General features: G+C 60.3%; 6 protein-coding genes across 6 annotated transcripts; 4 read left to right on the top strand and 2 right to left on the bottom strand.

Annotated features, from left to right (window-relative positions):
- Nucleotides 1–84: 84 nt before the first annotated feature.
- CcaverHIS019_0303810 (uncharacterized protein) lies at nucleotides 85–3,393 on the top strand (the record flags this gene model as incomplete). The annotated part of the gene is made up of 5 exons (XM_060598821.1): nucleotides 85–175; nucleotides 347–1,586; nucleotides 1,653–2,533; nucleotides 2,568–3,309; nucleotides 3,345–3,393. 5 exons carry the CDS (start codon nucleotides 85–87, stop codon nucleotides 3,391–3,393), a joined length of 3,003 nt encoding a protein of 1,000 aa, XP_060455576.1.
- A 1,272-nt stretch (nucleotides 3,394–4,665) lies between these two features.
- CcaverHIS019_0303800 (uncharacterized protein) lies at nucleotides 4,666–7,698 on the top strand (the record flags this gene model as incomplete). Its single annotated transcript, XM_060598820.1, has 5 exons — nucleotides 4,666–5,027; nucleotides 5,068–5,650; nucleotides 5,713–5,759; nucleotides 6,201–6,367; nucleotides 6,422–7,698. 5 exons carry the CDS (start codon nucleotides 4,666–4,668, stop codon nucleotides 7,696–7,698), a joined length of 2,436 nt encoding a protein of 811 aa, XP_060455575.1.
- Nucleotides 7,699–7,919: 221 nt separating this feature from the next.
- On the bottom strand, nucleotides 7,920–9,295 carry CcaverHIS019_0303790 (uncharacterized protein; the record flags this gene model as incomplete). Its single annotated transcript, XM_060598819.1, has 5 exons — nucleotides 7,920–7,960; nucleotides 8,042–8,553; nucleotides 8,614–8,716; nucleotides 8,828–9,044; nucleotides 9,176–9,295. 5 exons carry the CDS (start codon nucleotides 9,293–9,295, stop codon nucleotides 7,920–7,922), a joined length of 993 nt encoding a protein of 330 aa, XP_060455574.1.
- Nucleotides 9,296–9,765: 470 nt separating this feature from the next.
- Nucleotides 9,766–11,528, top strand: CcaverHIS019_0303780 (uncharacterized protein; the record flags this gene model as incomplete). The annotated part of the gene is made up of 7 exons (XM_060598818.1): nucleotides 9,766–10,494; nucleotides 10,532–10,683; nucleotides 10,716–10,744; nucleotides 10,778–10,964; nucleotides 11,003–11,116; nucleotides 11,152–11,235; nucleotides 11,267–11,528. 7 exons carry the CDS (start codon nucleotides 9,766–9,768, stop codon nucleotides 11,526–11,528), a joined length of 1,557 nt encoding a protein of 518 aa, XP_060455573.1.
- A 66-nt stretch (nucleotides 11,529–11,594) lies between these two features.
- Nucleotides 11,595–12,086, bottom strand: CcaverHIS019_0303770 (uncharacterized protein; the record flags this gene model as incomplete). Its single annotated transcript, XM_060598817.1, has 1 exon — nucleotides 11,595–12,086. One exon carries the CDS (start codon nucleotides 12,084–12,086, stop codon nucleotides 11,595–11,597), a length of 492 nt encoding a protein of 163 aa, XP_060455572.1.
- A 522-nt stretch (nucleotides 12,087–12,608) lies between these two features.
- Nucleotides 12,609–14,142, top strand: CDC28 (uncharacterized protein; the record flags this gene model as incomplete). The annotated part of the gene is made up of 5 exons (XM_060598816.1): nucleotides 12,609–12,651; nucleotides 12,763–12,922; nucleotides 13,291–13,414; nucleotides 13,526–13,696; nucleotides 13,753–14,142. The coding sequence occupies 5 exons, from the start codon at nucleotides 12,609–12,611 to the stop codon at nucleotides 14,140–14,142; spliced, it is 888 nt and encodes a 295-aa protein (XP_060455571.1).
- Nucleotides 14,143–15,736: the final 1,594 nt, after the last annotated feature.

The following is a 15,736-nucleotide window of genomic DNA, read 5'->3' as shown; positions in this document are numbered from 1 at the left end:
TTGAGTCAGTAGCCTCATTTGGACCATTTGGCTCATTTGGCCAACAAAGTACCGCGGTAAGCGGGGAAGAGTCCAAGAAACAACATGATCCCTCACTCTCAAGCCAACGCCGGCGCTAGCCCCAGCCACCTCATGTCGCCATCCACATCTCAAGACGCAATCTACTCTTCATCTCGTACGTTTTTATCATCTCACATATCGCATCCCACCTCTCGCAACTGTGCATCGCGCGTCTCACATAGCCCGTGGCGCTTGTCGCCCCTCACCTCCATCACACTTCCTTCTCCCCACATTCAACCCCGGCCACCCCACCCATCTGCCTTTTTCGTGACACTCACACGCGCAGCACTTTCCGAGTACTCTGTGACTGTTCCAGACCTGGATGCACCTGGCGGGGCAAGGCGCTCAACAAGTGCATCCGACGCACTCCAGTACTACTGGTCGAGCTCGGCTGGCGAGCGCAGCGGCTCGGTCGGCTCCAACCTCGCCTTGTCGCCTATCGACTTGCCCTCGAGCTCGCACATCCTCACATCACCTTATTCGCTTTCATCTCCTCATTCCCTCGCGCCTCTGAGCACATCCCCGATGATGGCGCATCACAAGTCTGATGTGAGCCTTCGCGATCTGGTTGCGGAGGAGCAGGAACAGGGTCGCCAGCGAGCCGCGGCTGCTAACGGCGCGTCAACTGAATACAACGCGCCCTTGGAAGATCCACGCCGCTCGGTGCCGCGCGACCATGACGTGTCATCAGCAGGCCAGTCGAATCGCCACATCCACCTCGTCTCGTACCCCAGCGACGGGAGCCTCCAGAGCGCAGCTCATCACCGTCGGTCAAGTCGCGCCTCGAGCAACTCGGGTGAGAGCGAGTACTCTGATTGTGAGCGAGACGACCCTCCCGAGAAACCCATCCAACGCCGCACGTCACCAATGTCGCAACAACGTCCACGCGGGCTCGTCGACGCTGAGGGCCGCTTGGACGTGATGCTTGACCCTTCGTTTGAGGAGTGGGCGCACCAGCGCGCGTGGGACGGGGGCGAGAACAAGAGCTCGAGCGCGCCCATCTCGCCCTCGGACGCGGCCGCACCTGGCGCAGCCTCTGACAGATGGCACACGCCCGTCACCACTCTGCTTGAACGGCGGCGGGCGACGCGCACTCCGTCCCCACAAGGGGATCGCACGCCCCGTAACTCGGCACCCAGCGGCACGCAGACACCACGCGCATCGCTGCCCAAGAGCGGGCGGTTGTTGTTCGTCGCATCTCCCGAAGTGTCGAGACGCTCGATCGACGCGTTAGAGCGCGAGGCGCGTGCAGTTGATGGCCTCGGCCTTGACACCACGCGTGGGAGTCGACTCGGCTTGTCGATCCTGGCAAACGAACATGACTCAGAGATGCCGCACAGTGCGCCCGCGATCAAGACTGGCTTTGGAGACATATTACTGCCAGAACCACGCCGTCCCACGTCGCTCCTTCCTTCCGTGCAGATGCGCTCGCAGGCGCGCCACACGCTGAGGCCCCCGAACAGCGACGCTGGGTTGAATGCGCGGCGGAGCCCCGAGCCACCACCCCGGAGTGAGCTTCGTAAACAGTGAGTCGCACATTACGGGGGATAGTGGTCTGTGCACCAGGTGGTGATTATTGACCATTTCTGCAGGCGGACACGCACCCTCACTCCACCTCAAGGCCCCATCGTCACTACCCCGCCATCATTGACATCTCCCCTCAACACAAACAACAATACCGACTTCAACAGGCTAAACACCCACGGAGGATTACGCACTCAAACACTCCCCACCATTATCAACACACCAAACACCCCTGTCGCCTCACCACAGCAGCCAGGGCGGAGCGCGCGGGAACCGTCGCCGCGGTCACACACTGCTCCTCTACCCGGCGACAGAGCGCGCTCTGATTCAACACAAAAAACGAACATGCGGGAGTCGGGCACCATCCAGGACTTGACAAAGATCCTCGGCGGGGCCATCGACGAGATTGGCCTGATCGACTCGCGCGACACGCCGCCGCCAAACATCGAGGTGCCGCCCAAGCAGCGTCTACCTTTAAGGCTATCGCAAGTGCCCGTGCGCTCGGCTTCGAGTCACGTCAACGCCTTACCAGTCCACTCGCCCGAGCAACAGTTCAGCCAGCTGTCTCCGCTGTCGCCGACTGGTCAGGTCCAGGGGACGTCGCCAACAAACGGGCGTGGGAACATGCTCAGCGCGAGCCCGGTCGGCTTGGGCCTAATGAGCAGTGTCGGTGCGAGTGTGGCTGCCGCGGGCAATGCGGCGACCCAACGTACGGGCAACGCGGTCCGCCATGTGCGCAAGGCGTCGTCAATACTGTCCCTCCGATCGAGCAACTACTCGTACATGTCGCCGACGGCGTCGACGTTCTCCGGGGGCTCGCTTCCCAATGCCGTGTTATTCGGCAGCATCAAGCAGCTCAAGACACCAGGCGACCGGGCGAGAGCGTACGCGCAGAGTGTGGCGGAGCTGCAGCGCACAGACTCGGGGCTGCGCGAGTGGCTGTATCCTCGTGAGTTGTGCTTGGCGAACACCACTGACTGCAGAATACCCTATACGTCCCGCGATGCCGCGGCCCGCGGTGGCGGCCCAGTCGGGACTAGGCCTCGGGTTACGCCCACCCGACCAGCAGCAGCGCATCGTGTCTGGCTCCTCCGAGTTCCCGATAAGAGTGGATGCGTACTCGGCGCGCGAACTGTCTGTCCGCAATCTCGAGCCAGCGGACGCGCCGACTGCGCTTCCCTCCAACCTCCCTTACCCAACGCTGCAGCAGCACGTCAAGGGCTCGAACAGTATGCAGAGCCTGACGAGCCTGTCGTCGTACAAGCCACAGCCGCGCGGCCTGGGAAGGGCCTTCAATTTCCTCAAGCGCGAAAAGGAGAACGCGTCACTAACAAGCTTGGGTCCAGCAAACCCGCAGGCCTTTGCGCCGAGCATGGGCGGCTCGAAGCGCGAGCTGCGCAACATGCCCATCTCGGGGCCGTACTCGCCCGCCGCAGGTCGGAGTAGCTTGGACAGCATAGAGGGGCCGCGGGTGCAGCCGTCGCTCGCCGTTCCCCGCGGGCCGCGCGAGGTGCCGGGCCGTGCGAGCCACGAAATCCAGCGCACCAGCGCGGATCGGCAACGGTCGCCTGTCCCGGGACCACATGGGGCGAGTCCGCTCGCGCAGCGCGACCACAACACGAGCGACGAGGAGGTGCGCGCCATGTCCGAGATGCTTCCGCACGGCGAGCGGGCCGTGCTCCGTGCATACCTCCAGACCTACGGCGAGCCGAGCTATGCGCTAACGTGGGTGCTAACTGGGACGTAGAAGCTGACGGCAGGGCGTATATTGAGGACGAGAAGAACGGAACGCTGATGCGCGCAGCGTAGTAGAAGTAGTAGCATAGGTGGTTTTGGTTGATTGGGATGTAGGTCATGTAGGGTAGGAGCTGTTTCTTGGCACCAACACGGTGGCACAGTCGCACCGTTTCACAAGGATGCTGGTTATCCTGGCATCTTGGGGGAACAATAGCTCTAGGCTCTAGGACCCGCTCAGAGTCATTTCATTACAGTTGACCGGTGAGTTGGTGAGGGGGAAGGTAAGCGGGCGTGAAAGTGCGGAGCGCAGGAGAAGTGTCCGTGCGGTGGCCCGTGCTCATCACACCTGACTTGTAGCCTCGATGCCCCGGATCCCAAGCTGCGAACCAATGCCTCTACCAACTTGTTCTTCTCCACACGCACGATCCCAAAATGACCATGAGCATGGGTATTGGTATGGGCTGCACAGAGACTTCCCCCCACTCGTGCCATTACACGCCAGGTCTGCGTCTCGAACGCGTCGTCGACCACCTCGAGCGCCTGGTCGAGCCCACCACTCCGGTATCCAACAAAAAAACGTCCAGGTCGAGCTTCGACTTGTCGCCCACCAACACGCCGCGCTGCACCCGCATCCCAAACTACGACGTGGGCTCTCAACAAGACGTCTCCCCAGACCGCTCTCCAAGGCTCTCTTATCCCTCTCCTCCCGACCACTTGTCCCCTCCCGACCACTTATCCCCCCAAGACCCCACCTCTCCTCCCGACCACTTCTCCCCCCAAGACCACTTCTCCCCCCAAGACCACTTCTCCCCCCAAGACCACTTCTCCCCCCAAGACCACTTCTCCCCCCAAGACCACCCCTCCCCTCAAGACCACCCCTCCACTCCCGCCCACCGCTCCCATCTCCACCGGCTCCATTCCCTGGCTCAACCCCCCTCTCCCCGCCTCGGACCCCACCACCCGCGCTCGAAGAAGAACCTTACGCTCCACCTCTTGCCTTCCGACCGCAGGCAATTCCCAGACTCTGGTCGACAAGGCTCAGGCCTCTCCCACAACACGCACCCCCGCGCCCACGCCCACGCCCACGCCCCCCCAACCCGCCAACGAGCAGTCTCCTCCTCGACACTATATACCCCCACGCCAACGGCGTCGTCCTTCCTCACCGCACGCCAGAGGACGATGAGTACACTAACCCCACGCAGTGGATCCGATGCGAGTCGAGCAGACCGTCGCCAGTCGATCGGGTTGGGCATGCCCTCGATGCCTCCTCCAGCCCGGCCTCTGTCCGTATCAATGGCCCCGGCCCATGCCGCCCCATCCCAGCCCCGCCCATCTTCCGGGTCAATGGTAGGCTCCAACGCCGGCCGACACACCCGTGAACCGAGCGGCCGGAACAATGAGCCTAGCGGCCGGCATCGAACTGCTAGTGTCGTATCGGTTGGGCTCGGCCATGCGCGCGAACCCTCTTCCATGGGGTACCACGCGCGCGAACCGTCCGGCCGCTCACAGTATACTTCGTCGCGCCGCCCGTCCCAAGCCCAAGCCATTCCGACCGCCCGCCGGAATAGCACGTATGGATACTCGTTCAGAGAGACGGTGCCGCCGCCGATTATAGATGACAAGTATTGGGTCGAGGGAGACTTTGAGATTGTGTCAGCGGACGCGGTGCGGTTCTGCGTGCCGTCTTATTATCTTTTGGCTGCTAGGTGAGTCGTGTCACCCTCCCCGTCTGCTCGCTAACCCCAGCGCCGTATTCCGCGAAGCAGGCGTCCTCGATGTCGACCCGGGCCGCGACGACATTGAGATGCTGAGCGGCATGGACGACATTGATGGAGTCGACCCCCCACCACTTCCCGGTGTGGTACACGCGCGGTACCTCCGCCTCTCGGAACCTACCGAAACTGCAGCTGTCCTCCGCCTCTTTCTAGCCTTCGCAAGCACGGGCCACCTAACGATTCCCGACGACGGCACAACGCTCGACAGTCTGGAACATATACGCGCCCTAATCCTCTTCCTAACAAAGTACGAGTGCGAGGGCACCCTCTCCCTCGTCCTAACAGTCCTCCGCGAGGCAGTACGCATGCCCTCCTCCGTCTCCCCTCTGTCAGCATTCGTAGCCGGCGCAAGTGCCGGCGACGCATTCACCTGCTCTGTGGCTTTAGACGTGACGGACTGGACATGGCGCATGATGGACCGGCACGACTTGCCGGCCGCGCCGGACGCCAACGTCTTTGATCCGCATCACATGCCCGTCGCGGTTTGGCAGCTCATTCCGCCCATGTATACGTGGGCACTTACGACGGCATGGAGCGGCGATACCAGGAACGTGGTGCGTAGACTTGATCGAAGCAGCCCAGCGTGTGGGTGATGAGAGGGATCCACTGACGCCAGAGGAGGGAGAGGGGGGAGGAGAGGAGGGAGGAGAGGAGGGAGGACGAGTACGATGATGACGCAGCGCACCGGAGCGCAGTGGGAAGCCGGTGCGATAGTACGCTCGGAAGGCGCGTGCATGCGTGGCAGCAGTGGCTGTGAGAAGAGGAGGTTGTAAAGAGATAACCATAGATGCATGAGTGCCTGGATGTTTGGCGCACGGATCGACATACCTGGAACCCCAAAAGTCGGCTTCTTAGACTTTGTTTGGCACAAGCCGGGTACAGAACTTGGTCCAACTTGCCATCTCTATTTCTCCCTCCCCTCCATCACCTCCAACACAACGCGCCCATGACATCCACGGGTGTGGGGACGTTTTCGACGTGGACCGCGCGCGGTTTCGGCCTTTCCTCCTCGCGTGGACGATGGTGGCCATCCCGCTTCTTCTGGTCCCCTCCGCTCTCGGCACTACACTTCGCGGCCCTCAATGGCGCCCCACTGACATTCAGTGTGCGCACAATCCTGCTCTACATCGTCCTCCCCCTCCTCCCCATTTATCTGCAGGCGTATGTCCTGTTGGGGAAGCAGGGGGAGGTGATAAGGGCTGTCCGGCGAGCGGCAGCTGGGGTCGCCGTGGGCGGTATCGTCAAGGCGTGGTTGAGCTTCCGGTTCACCGGTACGTAGGCGACTCGGGCTACCCAAACTGCCACTGGCATATCGCTGACTCCAGACCCGAAACTGAACGCATTCAATAACGGCTTCACAGTCGTCTTCATCCATCTGGCCCTCAAATCGCTCGAGTTCGCCCTCCTCCACGATGGCATCGTCGACCCGTGGCCCAACCGTCCGCGATGGAGGGCAGCCTTGGACCTGTGCCTCAATAGCCGGATGTTGGGTCTCGGTAGCGTAGGGATAGATGATACGGCCGGCCCACCCAACGGAACAGTCGACAGGCCCGTCCTCGCCGGATACCTTCGCCACCTTGTTCCGCCCGACTCTCCTCTTCGCCCACTAACCCATACGGCGAGGCGGGCGCGACTTGCGCGAAGGAGAAGCCAATCATTCAGTGATGCAGTGCAGGAGGCCATCTCGCCGTCATCGACGCCCGGCCCCTCGCGTCCCATCACGCCCCAGAACACCAAAGCTACAACCTCCCCCCACCCCACCTCCATCAAAGGCCTCTGGAGCCGCCGTCCCACCTCGCGCACCGGTGCAATCGCCCGACATGTCCTCCACGTCACGACGCACTATGTTGTCCTCGACACATTTCTCGCTTTCCTACACCACACTGGCCTCGAGTTATCCCCCGGCGGACGGGGTACGTTGGAACGTTACGTTCTCCAATCGCGATTCATCGCCCTCCCAGACATGTTGGGTGGCCGGCTAGCTCACCATGTCCCACCGGGAATTCTCACCATCTGTATCGAGGCATGCGTCCCCATCGTCATCTGGCAAGGCCTAAATCTCGGATACCACGTGGCGGCAGTCATCTTCCTCTGTGCTGGATGGGAGGTAGAATCGTGGAATGTCGACCTGTTCGATGCGCCGTGGCGCGCCGACTCCATCATCGATCTCTGGGGACGACGGTGGCACCAGTTGTTCCGACACCAGTTCATCCTCGCCGCAGCGTCCACCCTCAAACTCTTGAGGTTACCCAACAGGCCAGCCCTCCTGTTCCCTTTGGTGTTTGTGTTCAGCGGCCTGCTGCACGTGCTCGGAGAAATGAGCATGGACCCCGTACCGTCCACCGGCGCGCTGTGGGCCTTCTTCCTCCTCAGCGGCGTTGGGTGTGCGCTCGAGATCACGTTCAAGACCGTCACGGGGCGGCGAGTAAGAGGCATGCCGGGACGACTCTGGTGCTGGGTCTACACGTTCGTCATTGGGCGGCTGGCCGCGGACGCGTGGCTTGACGCCGGCGTTGCGGGATGTAGTCTCCTTCCGCGCGGAGGAGCGGGTGAGTATATCGCCCCACTTCTGATCGGGCGGCTGTTCGAGCGCGTGCCGTGAGCAGTAGTAGTCACTCGATGTCGCTGAGGAGATGACACATATACGCGTCGAGCGTGGGACGCATGGTCCGCGCCGAGATGACGCACAAGCCATGGCTACATATATCTTGTCTAGATCTCGTGCAACTCTGTCAAGGACAGTCTGCCACTATGCGGTCCATGATACAGCTATCAAGCCATGAACTCATGCATACAGTCTATCGCACCTACGCACTTAGGCACCTAGAACTCGTCCGACCGCAGTCCGCCGCGCATCTTGAACTCTGGGCGTTAGCTTCTGTCACTGCGCAACGAGCCGTCACGCTGATAACGATTCCGACCACCCACTCCCCTCTCAAACTCACTGTAGGGTGCGTCGGCACGCGCCCGCTCCTCAGCACTAGCACGGTGCTTGTGTCCAGTATCCGGATCCAACCGACGAGGCGGCACCTTGCGTCCAGCCCGCACATCACGGAACCGGGCCTGCTGGTATCCGTCGGCCTTGGCCGAGCCCTCTTGCTGGCCTGCCAGGACCTGCTGAGCGCCAGTGCCAGTTCCCTCGGTCCCCTCTGTTTCCTCGGCCGTCTGCTCGTCCCAAGTCTGGCCGCCGCCCACGTCCGGCCCCTTGCCCGCGGCAGCGTACGCCTCTGGACCCTCGCCCGCAGCGTGGCCTGCCTCCTCGAGAGGATCGTGGGCCTTGTGCTCGTCAGTCAGATCGGCGTTTGCAGCCAAGCCCTCGAATTTGCGCTCGCGCGCGTCCTCCTCCGCCTCGATGTGCTCGTGATTACGGAAATGGGCAATGTCTTCGGGGTGGTTGTAGCTCTCGTCGGTCTGGGTTTCGGGCGTCGAGTGGTACAGCTCCTCGTGGTGGAGGAAGCTGGTGTTAGCTACTCGTCGCAGATTGGCACGGTCGTTCCGCCGACACTGGTGGACTCACTACTCGCTCTCCTCGTCATAGTGGTGGCCAAGGTCCTTGAAGTCACCAATAATCGGCAGACTGTCCATGCCGCCAGTCTTGAACTCGTCAAGCGACACCTTGCCTGAGGTTAGCAACCCCGTAGCCAAGGCCCATAGCCCGATCGCCCCTCTAGCCTACCCCTGCCGCCTACCCAAAGGGGCAAGAGAGCAGAAAGGAGAAAGAGCCAACTCACCATCCCCGTCCGTATCAAGCTTGAGGAGAACGGCACTAACGACGCGGTCCTCGAACCCCTCATCATGCTTCTTCTTCTTGGGAGTAGCGACAGAATGGTGTCGCAGCCCATAGATGGCGGCAATCTCATCGCGGTCCCAGAACCCATCGAGGTCGAGGTCGTGGAGCTTGAAGAACGCTGGCTCGTCAAATGACTCGATGTGGTGCTCGGCCGCCATCTGGTATCAGCCAGCCACTCTTTAGCTAGGCGAGATGCTGGTACGGTGTAGGGAGGAGAGACATTGAGTGACAAAAGGAGGATCCGTGCAAGCGGGCAAGCCTACCCCGGCCCAAGCCCACATAAACTCACATGCCGCTCGGCATAGGACAAGGACTCGTCATCTGCGCGCGACTGGATCGCGGCAGCGTGGTCGCCGTGTGCGTGCGCCAACGCGGACAAGAGAAGGAGTGGGAGAGGGAGTGGGATCATGGTTGATGTGGATAGTGTGAAGCCAAGACGGGTGGTGTACTTTTGGACAGGGATAAGGATAGGGATAGGGAAGATGGCGTGCCTGAGCTGGCGTCCGGCGCAGATGCAGACTGACGCCAACATCCTGATCGACAGTCCCGCGCGCCTTGTGAGGGTCCTACGCGGGTCCGAGCGGCGCCACGTCTGCCAGCCTGCCAAAGTGATGGGGGATGGAGAAGAGAAAACATCTATCTATGTATGTATCTTTGTCCGCTACACCTCGTATGATACACCACCAAGTGGTGCGGTGTGTGTTGCTGTAGGATAAGAGGGGGCCTACGCGGCACGCGAAGCCGCCGATCGCGGTCGCGGACAGTGCGGCGATTCCCGGCGGGGCCCCTGGTTGACTCACCTCTCTTCGAGCCCAAGTTGTCCAACTTTGACTTTGTCGAGCTTGTTTATCCTCACGATCAACATACATCTGAGGCGCGATGAGTAAACGCAAGGCCGACTCTGACGAGCACGACCCACACGACGCAGCCATAGCCGAGCTCCTCACCCTCCTCGACCCAGCACCATTCAGCACCGACGTGTGTGTCGGTGCACTCCGCCGCGCCAAGGGGGACGTGGCGGCTGCCGCGGAACTGCTCCTCGTCGGGGGCGGCACATCACAGCCATCAACGTCCAGTTGGCAATCGGCGCCGGCGTCCAACTCTGCCAAGCGATCGAAGGGAAAGGGAAAGGGTCTGAAGCAGTGGTTCAAACCGCCAAAGACCGAGCCATCCACGCCCTCCACATCCTCCATCACATCGCTGCGCCCCGCCTTCCCGCGCCCAGTATCGCCCCCACCACCCACCCCACCCTCACCTGGAGTTGACCGCGACGCCTCAGCTGCCGGATGGGCCGCCCTCCTCTCCCGTCCCGTCACCGACAAACCCAACAATCCTCGGGGAACGATCCACCTCGCTTCGCCAGCCGCCGTCGCAGCTGCCAACCTCCCCCTCGCCTTCCTCCCCTCTCCCCTAACTCCCTCTTTCGCCGCCCAGCTATTTCACGAGATGATGACTGAGAGCGCAAAGTGGGGCCGGAACAAGCTCTACATCGCAGGCAAGGCGGTGGAGAGTAACCACCAAGCGACCGGATACGCCCGGGAGGGCGAACATTGGGACAGTGATGGCCCAGTCGAGTACTTTTATAACGGAAAACGGACCGAGGCAAAGGTACTTACGAAACAAAGGAAAATAGAGCTGACAGAAGGCATATACCCCGTATCTGGACAAATCCGCGAGCTTGGTGGAAGACGCAGTTAACGCTTACCTCGACAGCGTACCTCGGTATCCTCTAGAGTATAGGGGACGGTGGCGGGCTAACGCATGCGGCGCTAATCGATATGATGGGGCGCAAGCGACGTAAGTTTTACCTCCTATGTAATTAACCCCAGCGTCGGCTTCCATTCGGACCAGATGACTTGTGAGTCAACTTTGGCGTGGCTGACCAGACCAGACCTTGGACCATACCCCACCATCGCGAGTTTGTCCCTTGGGACACCGCGCGCGTTCCGCCTACGCGCAGTGAATACTTCTGACCCGGCATTCGCGCCGGACGAGCCGCCGCGCACATACGAGGTAACGCTGGGGAACAACACGCTCGTGCTCATGACGCCTGGATGCCAGGAACGGTTCAAGCACACGTGAGTCAGCTGGATAGTTTTGATCAAGCTCAAGGCAGGATCCCTCCACAGCGCGCACTCGACACCTTTCGTATCGGTTGGGATGCAGACGGGCAGCCCATCCCAGTCGATGAGCAGACTGCGTACACGTCCCGCATCAACATCACCTTCCGGTGAGCTCTCCATTTCCATCTCCAGCTGACAGCAGGTTCTATCGCCAAGACTTCCATCCCGAACCTAGCCCCGACGGCCTTCGCTCCGGTACACCATACTGCAAATGCGGCTTCCCTACGTATGTACTAATTCTACAATGCTAATGACAGCCTCCTCCGTGCCGACCAACGCGGCAAGGCCCGCTCGGCACTCGGCGTAATACGAGGCTCGGGCTCCGTGTCGAATGGCGTCGTCGATGACGATATGGTGTACTTTTGGCAATGTCAGACGCCAATGCGGACAAGCGACATGAAGGGATGCGGGTTCTTCAAGATCCTCGATATGCGCGGAGAAGGCCGGGGTCCGTGTTGCGGAGATGACCCGGATGTAGGGAAGGTTGTAGAGGGTGGTGCGCCAGAGTCGAGAGCCTAGAATGGGTGACGGCAGTATGCTGGGTATCCTGTGTTGTTATATGCATGTGTTGAAGCGGCAGCTCGCCTAGTCCTCCTCCATAGCGACCTGCTCGTTGTCCGGCTCGTCCTCGTCGTCCTCGGGCACATCGCCATACTCAAAGTCCCCACGGTCGTCCATAATCGGCCCGTCGCCCAAGTTCTGGCCCATCTCCTCTTCCTCGTCTTCAGCCTCAGCCTCCGCCTCACCCTCAATAGCGGCCTCAAGCGCGTCCTTGTCATCCTTGGCCTCGGCCTCCTCCTCAGCAGCCCGCGCAGCCTCGCGGGTTCGCCGGCGTTCGGCACGCGCTGCAGCACGCTCTGCCTCACGCTTCTTCTCCCTCGCCTCTCCCTCAGATGGGGCAATTGCGCCAACTTGGACGCCGAGCGCGTCGGCCAGCCGCTCGAGCTGCGTACGTTGCGGCGAGGGAGGGAGGTGCTCGACAAAAGTGGAGAGGTGGGTGAAGGTCTGGCGGGCGGAGATCTTGGTGGGTGGGCCGAGGGGCTCGATGAGGAGCGGGGGTGAGAGCTGCTTCTCCATTGCGTGTTGTTGGCTGTGATGCGGAATGAACGAGTATGAAATGAGGTTGGGCGGAAATTTCTACGGTGATGTCAATGGTGCTCACAGTAACTTGCATCCAGCCAGGGGTGGAGGTTAGCCATCTGATCCCGTTGCCATCCGCTCGCGTGGCGGCGTTACTGTGTGGCAGGGGCCTGCGGCTTGACCGGGAGAGGAGGGGGGGTTAAGGGGGAGACGCGTCCAAGACCAGCCAGGGCCAGGGAAGGTCAACAGGCAAGCAGGCAAGCAACACACAACCCAAAGCTAGTCCCAAAGGCCAAGCACACAACATCCAGACATCCAGACTCCAAACGTCCAAACGTCCAAACGTCCAAATACAACTAATCCTCCATCTCTCCTCTTCGACATTCTCAACACTCTTGACACTATCGATAACCTGTTTCCCACACTACGCCTCACCTCTCCTCCTCCATACTCACCGACTGCTCGGCTCAACCCGACTGCCTCCTCCCCTTCTTGGCCTCCGAGCTCCTTTAAACTACCATGTCGCTCGAGAACTACACCAAGCTAGAGAAGGTCGGCGAAGGTGAATTGCACCCTTGAGTTCGTGACACATACTGACGCCCCCTTTCTCCTACTCCAACCTCTTACCTACCCCTGTCACAACACTCCCGCTCGTCCCGCCTCCACTCCGCAGGCACATATGGCGTCGTGTACAAGGCGCGCGATATCCGGACAGGATCGTATGTTGCGCTCAAGAAGATCCGCCTCGAGGCCGAGGACGAGGGCGTGCCGAGCACTTCTATCCGCGAGATCTCGCTGCTCAAGGAGCTGTCAAAGGACGACAACATTGTCAAGTGAGTGCGGTTTGGGATTGCGAACATGAACATGAAGGGCGCACGAGGCATGTTTGGCTGCTTGGCACGTCGTCATCTGCAGACAGACTTTGGGCCTGGTTGACATACCGCGGCGGTCTACAACAACTGTGCAAGTTCTGTAGGGACGAGCGCAGACTGGCATGGAGTGCACACCGTGCGATTGGCCCAGAGCAGTTGAATCGCAGCCGCGATCAGGCCAGACCACAATCACGCACGATGCAACGCTAGCACCAGCACCGACTGAACGGGCGTGCGTGCCGTCACCCACACTGGTTACACCATGAGTGTCGCTGACACACACGGCGGCGCATCACCACACACACCGCCACCGGCCACGCTGATCCCAGACTACTCGACATTGTTCACTCGGACGCCAAGCTCTACCTCGTCTTCGAGTTCTTAGACCTCGACCTCAAGCGCTACATGGACTCCATCGGTGACAAGGACGGTCTCGGCCCGGGGATGGTAAAGGTGTGTCTCATCTCGCACCAGGGGTGAGGTGGACCGGCTATTCTGCTCATCCCGCCTCCACCTTGTGGCGCGAGTGTCACCGAGTGGCAAACTTTGCTAACCACCCCACAGAAGTTCTGCTACCAGCTGGTCAAGGGCCTATACTACTGTCACGCGCACCGAGTGCTCCACCGTGACCTCAAGCCCCAGAACCTGCTCATCAACAAAGAGGGTAACCTGAAGCTTGCCGACTTTGGCCTCGGCCGCGCCTTCGGCATACCCTTGCGGACGTACACCCACGAGGTGAGTAGCCTACCTCCTCCCCCTTCAGCTGTTCGCACATGATGAGCTGACCCCAGGTCGTCACGCTGTGGTACCGCGCGCCCGAGGTGCTCCTCGGCTCGCGCCACTACTCTACGGCAATCGACATGTGGTCTGTCGGATGCATCTTCGCCGAGATGGCAATGCGCCAGCCCCTCTTCCCAGGAGACTCTGAGATTGACGAGATCTTCCGCATCTTCCGCCTCCTCGGTACCCCAGACGAGGAAATCTGGCCAGGCGTCAGAAGCCTGCCCGACTACAAGCCCACCTTCCCGCAGTGGCACCCTCACGACCTCAAGGGGACGGTAACCGCGCTCGACGACGACGGCATCGACCTCCTTGCCCAGATGCTAGTCTACGACCCCGCCCATCGAATCTCTGCAAAGCGCGCACTCAACCACCCCTACTTTATCTCGGGGTCCCCCTAGCCGAGCCGAGCAGCGCTCTCCCTGCCCCCAATGGCCAATACCCCAGGGCGCAGACACATATACACGACCTTGCGCCCGGCTGCGCGGGCCTGCCACCTCCCGTGCCCGATGTATTTTATCCTTGCGCGAGTGTACATCGACCCGGCTGGTGACTGACCTACATGAACCTTCTAACCAGCATGCCCTCGAGGTGCCCTCGAGGGTAAGGGCTCGGACCTGTTGACATGTCGGGTGGGAGGAGGGGAGTGGCAGTTTGTCACCTCATCCGCCGTACCGCAGGTCCAGTGACGACAGATCCAATCCAACGACGTACGATGAGCCTTGGCTACCCCACAACTGGGGCACGACACAACAAACCCGCCAATCTTTCGACTGATCTATCATCCACTCTCCCTTATTACAGGACTTTTAACTCCCCAACCTCCATCGATCCCCCTCACCCTCCACGTCACAACCTTCCTCCCCGATCCCACCCCTGATATCGCCATTCTTCCTTTCTCCTAATCTCTCATCATTCAACTTATCCTCCACCTCGTCTCTCTTACTTTTGTGACACTAACAGGCAACCCTCTCTCTTGTCCTCTCACTAGACACATCTCCCGAGCCGTCCATCCACACTATCATACATTCACTCCCACCAGTTCCCTCACTCACACCAACTCGTCGCCGGTAGGGCAGTCTCTCCAGCTCGCCCGGCCCCACCTCCGCACTCCTGCAACCCCATGCATCCGCTGCACAACGCCCCAATTACTTCGAGAATACCTTGCCGCAACTCCCGCCACTCTTTCCTACCAAGGAATCCAAGCCCAACGCATCCGTCAGGGATCCCTCTGGCTGGAGAGTGCAAGTTTGGTTTCAAGGCACCCCACCTGAGTACTTGTGCTCGTTGGCGCGCGCCTTTGAGGACAAGAGAGCCACCGGCTAGCTCGCAGCGACCTTTCGGAAGTATCTCGAGGAATACTGAGGCAAGAGAAAACCGTAATCGATCGTTCCAATTTTTCCCACTACAATTTTTCCCACTACAGGAACGGAGGTTTGATGTTTGGCCTTCGAGATGTCCCATGTCCTTCTGGATCGACAGCGAATTCTCAACCGAGTGCCTCTGCGCCCTCGCGTGGTCGTTCGGTCAAGTAGGAGCAACAACCAACCTGGGTCCTATGTTCAAGAACATTCTCGAGATGCGTGACGGTTGGAACAAGACTGCTCGGCGAGGTGCCCGCTTTCGGTGGAGTCTGGAGAGTATGGAGTCATGTGTCGCAACGGTGCTGTAGCATGCATGTTAATATTGTACGTTGATGTTGATCAATTTATACAATGTTGCTGAAGTCACTCAGGCGCGTGACAATATGAACCGTTGTCATGAATTATCAATTCTGAACGCGTGATCAGTTCTCACTCATGTACACATACGGGAGACTGACACTGGTCACCAGTCGCCGGTTGCCGGTCATCGGAGCCGGAGCTGGAGACTATGCCTTCCTCGGCCATACCAACATGATTTGTAGTTACAACTCTTCATCTCTTTATATCTCCATCTCCCTTCCTTCACAACCTCTTCACTATTTCTTTCTGTATTCCTGTATCTCCCTCTCCT

The sequence above is a fragment of the Cutaneotrichosporon cavernicola genome (genome assembly GCF_030864355.1).
Source record: "Cutaneotrichosporon cavernicola HIS019 DNA, chromosome: 3".
Lineage (NCBI taxonomy): Eukaryota > Fungi > Basidiomycota > Tremellomycetes > Trichosporonales > Trichosporonaceae > Cutaneotrichosporon > Cutaneotrichosporon cavernicola.
This window is presented reverse-complemented; position numbering and strand designations above follow the sequence as displayed.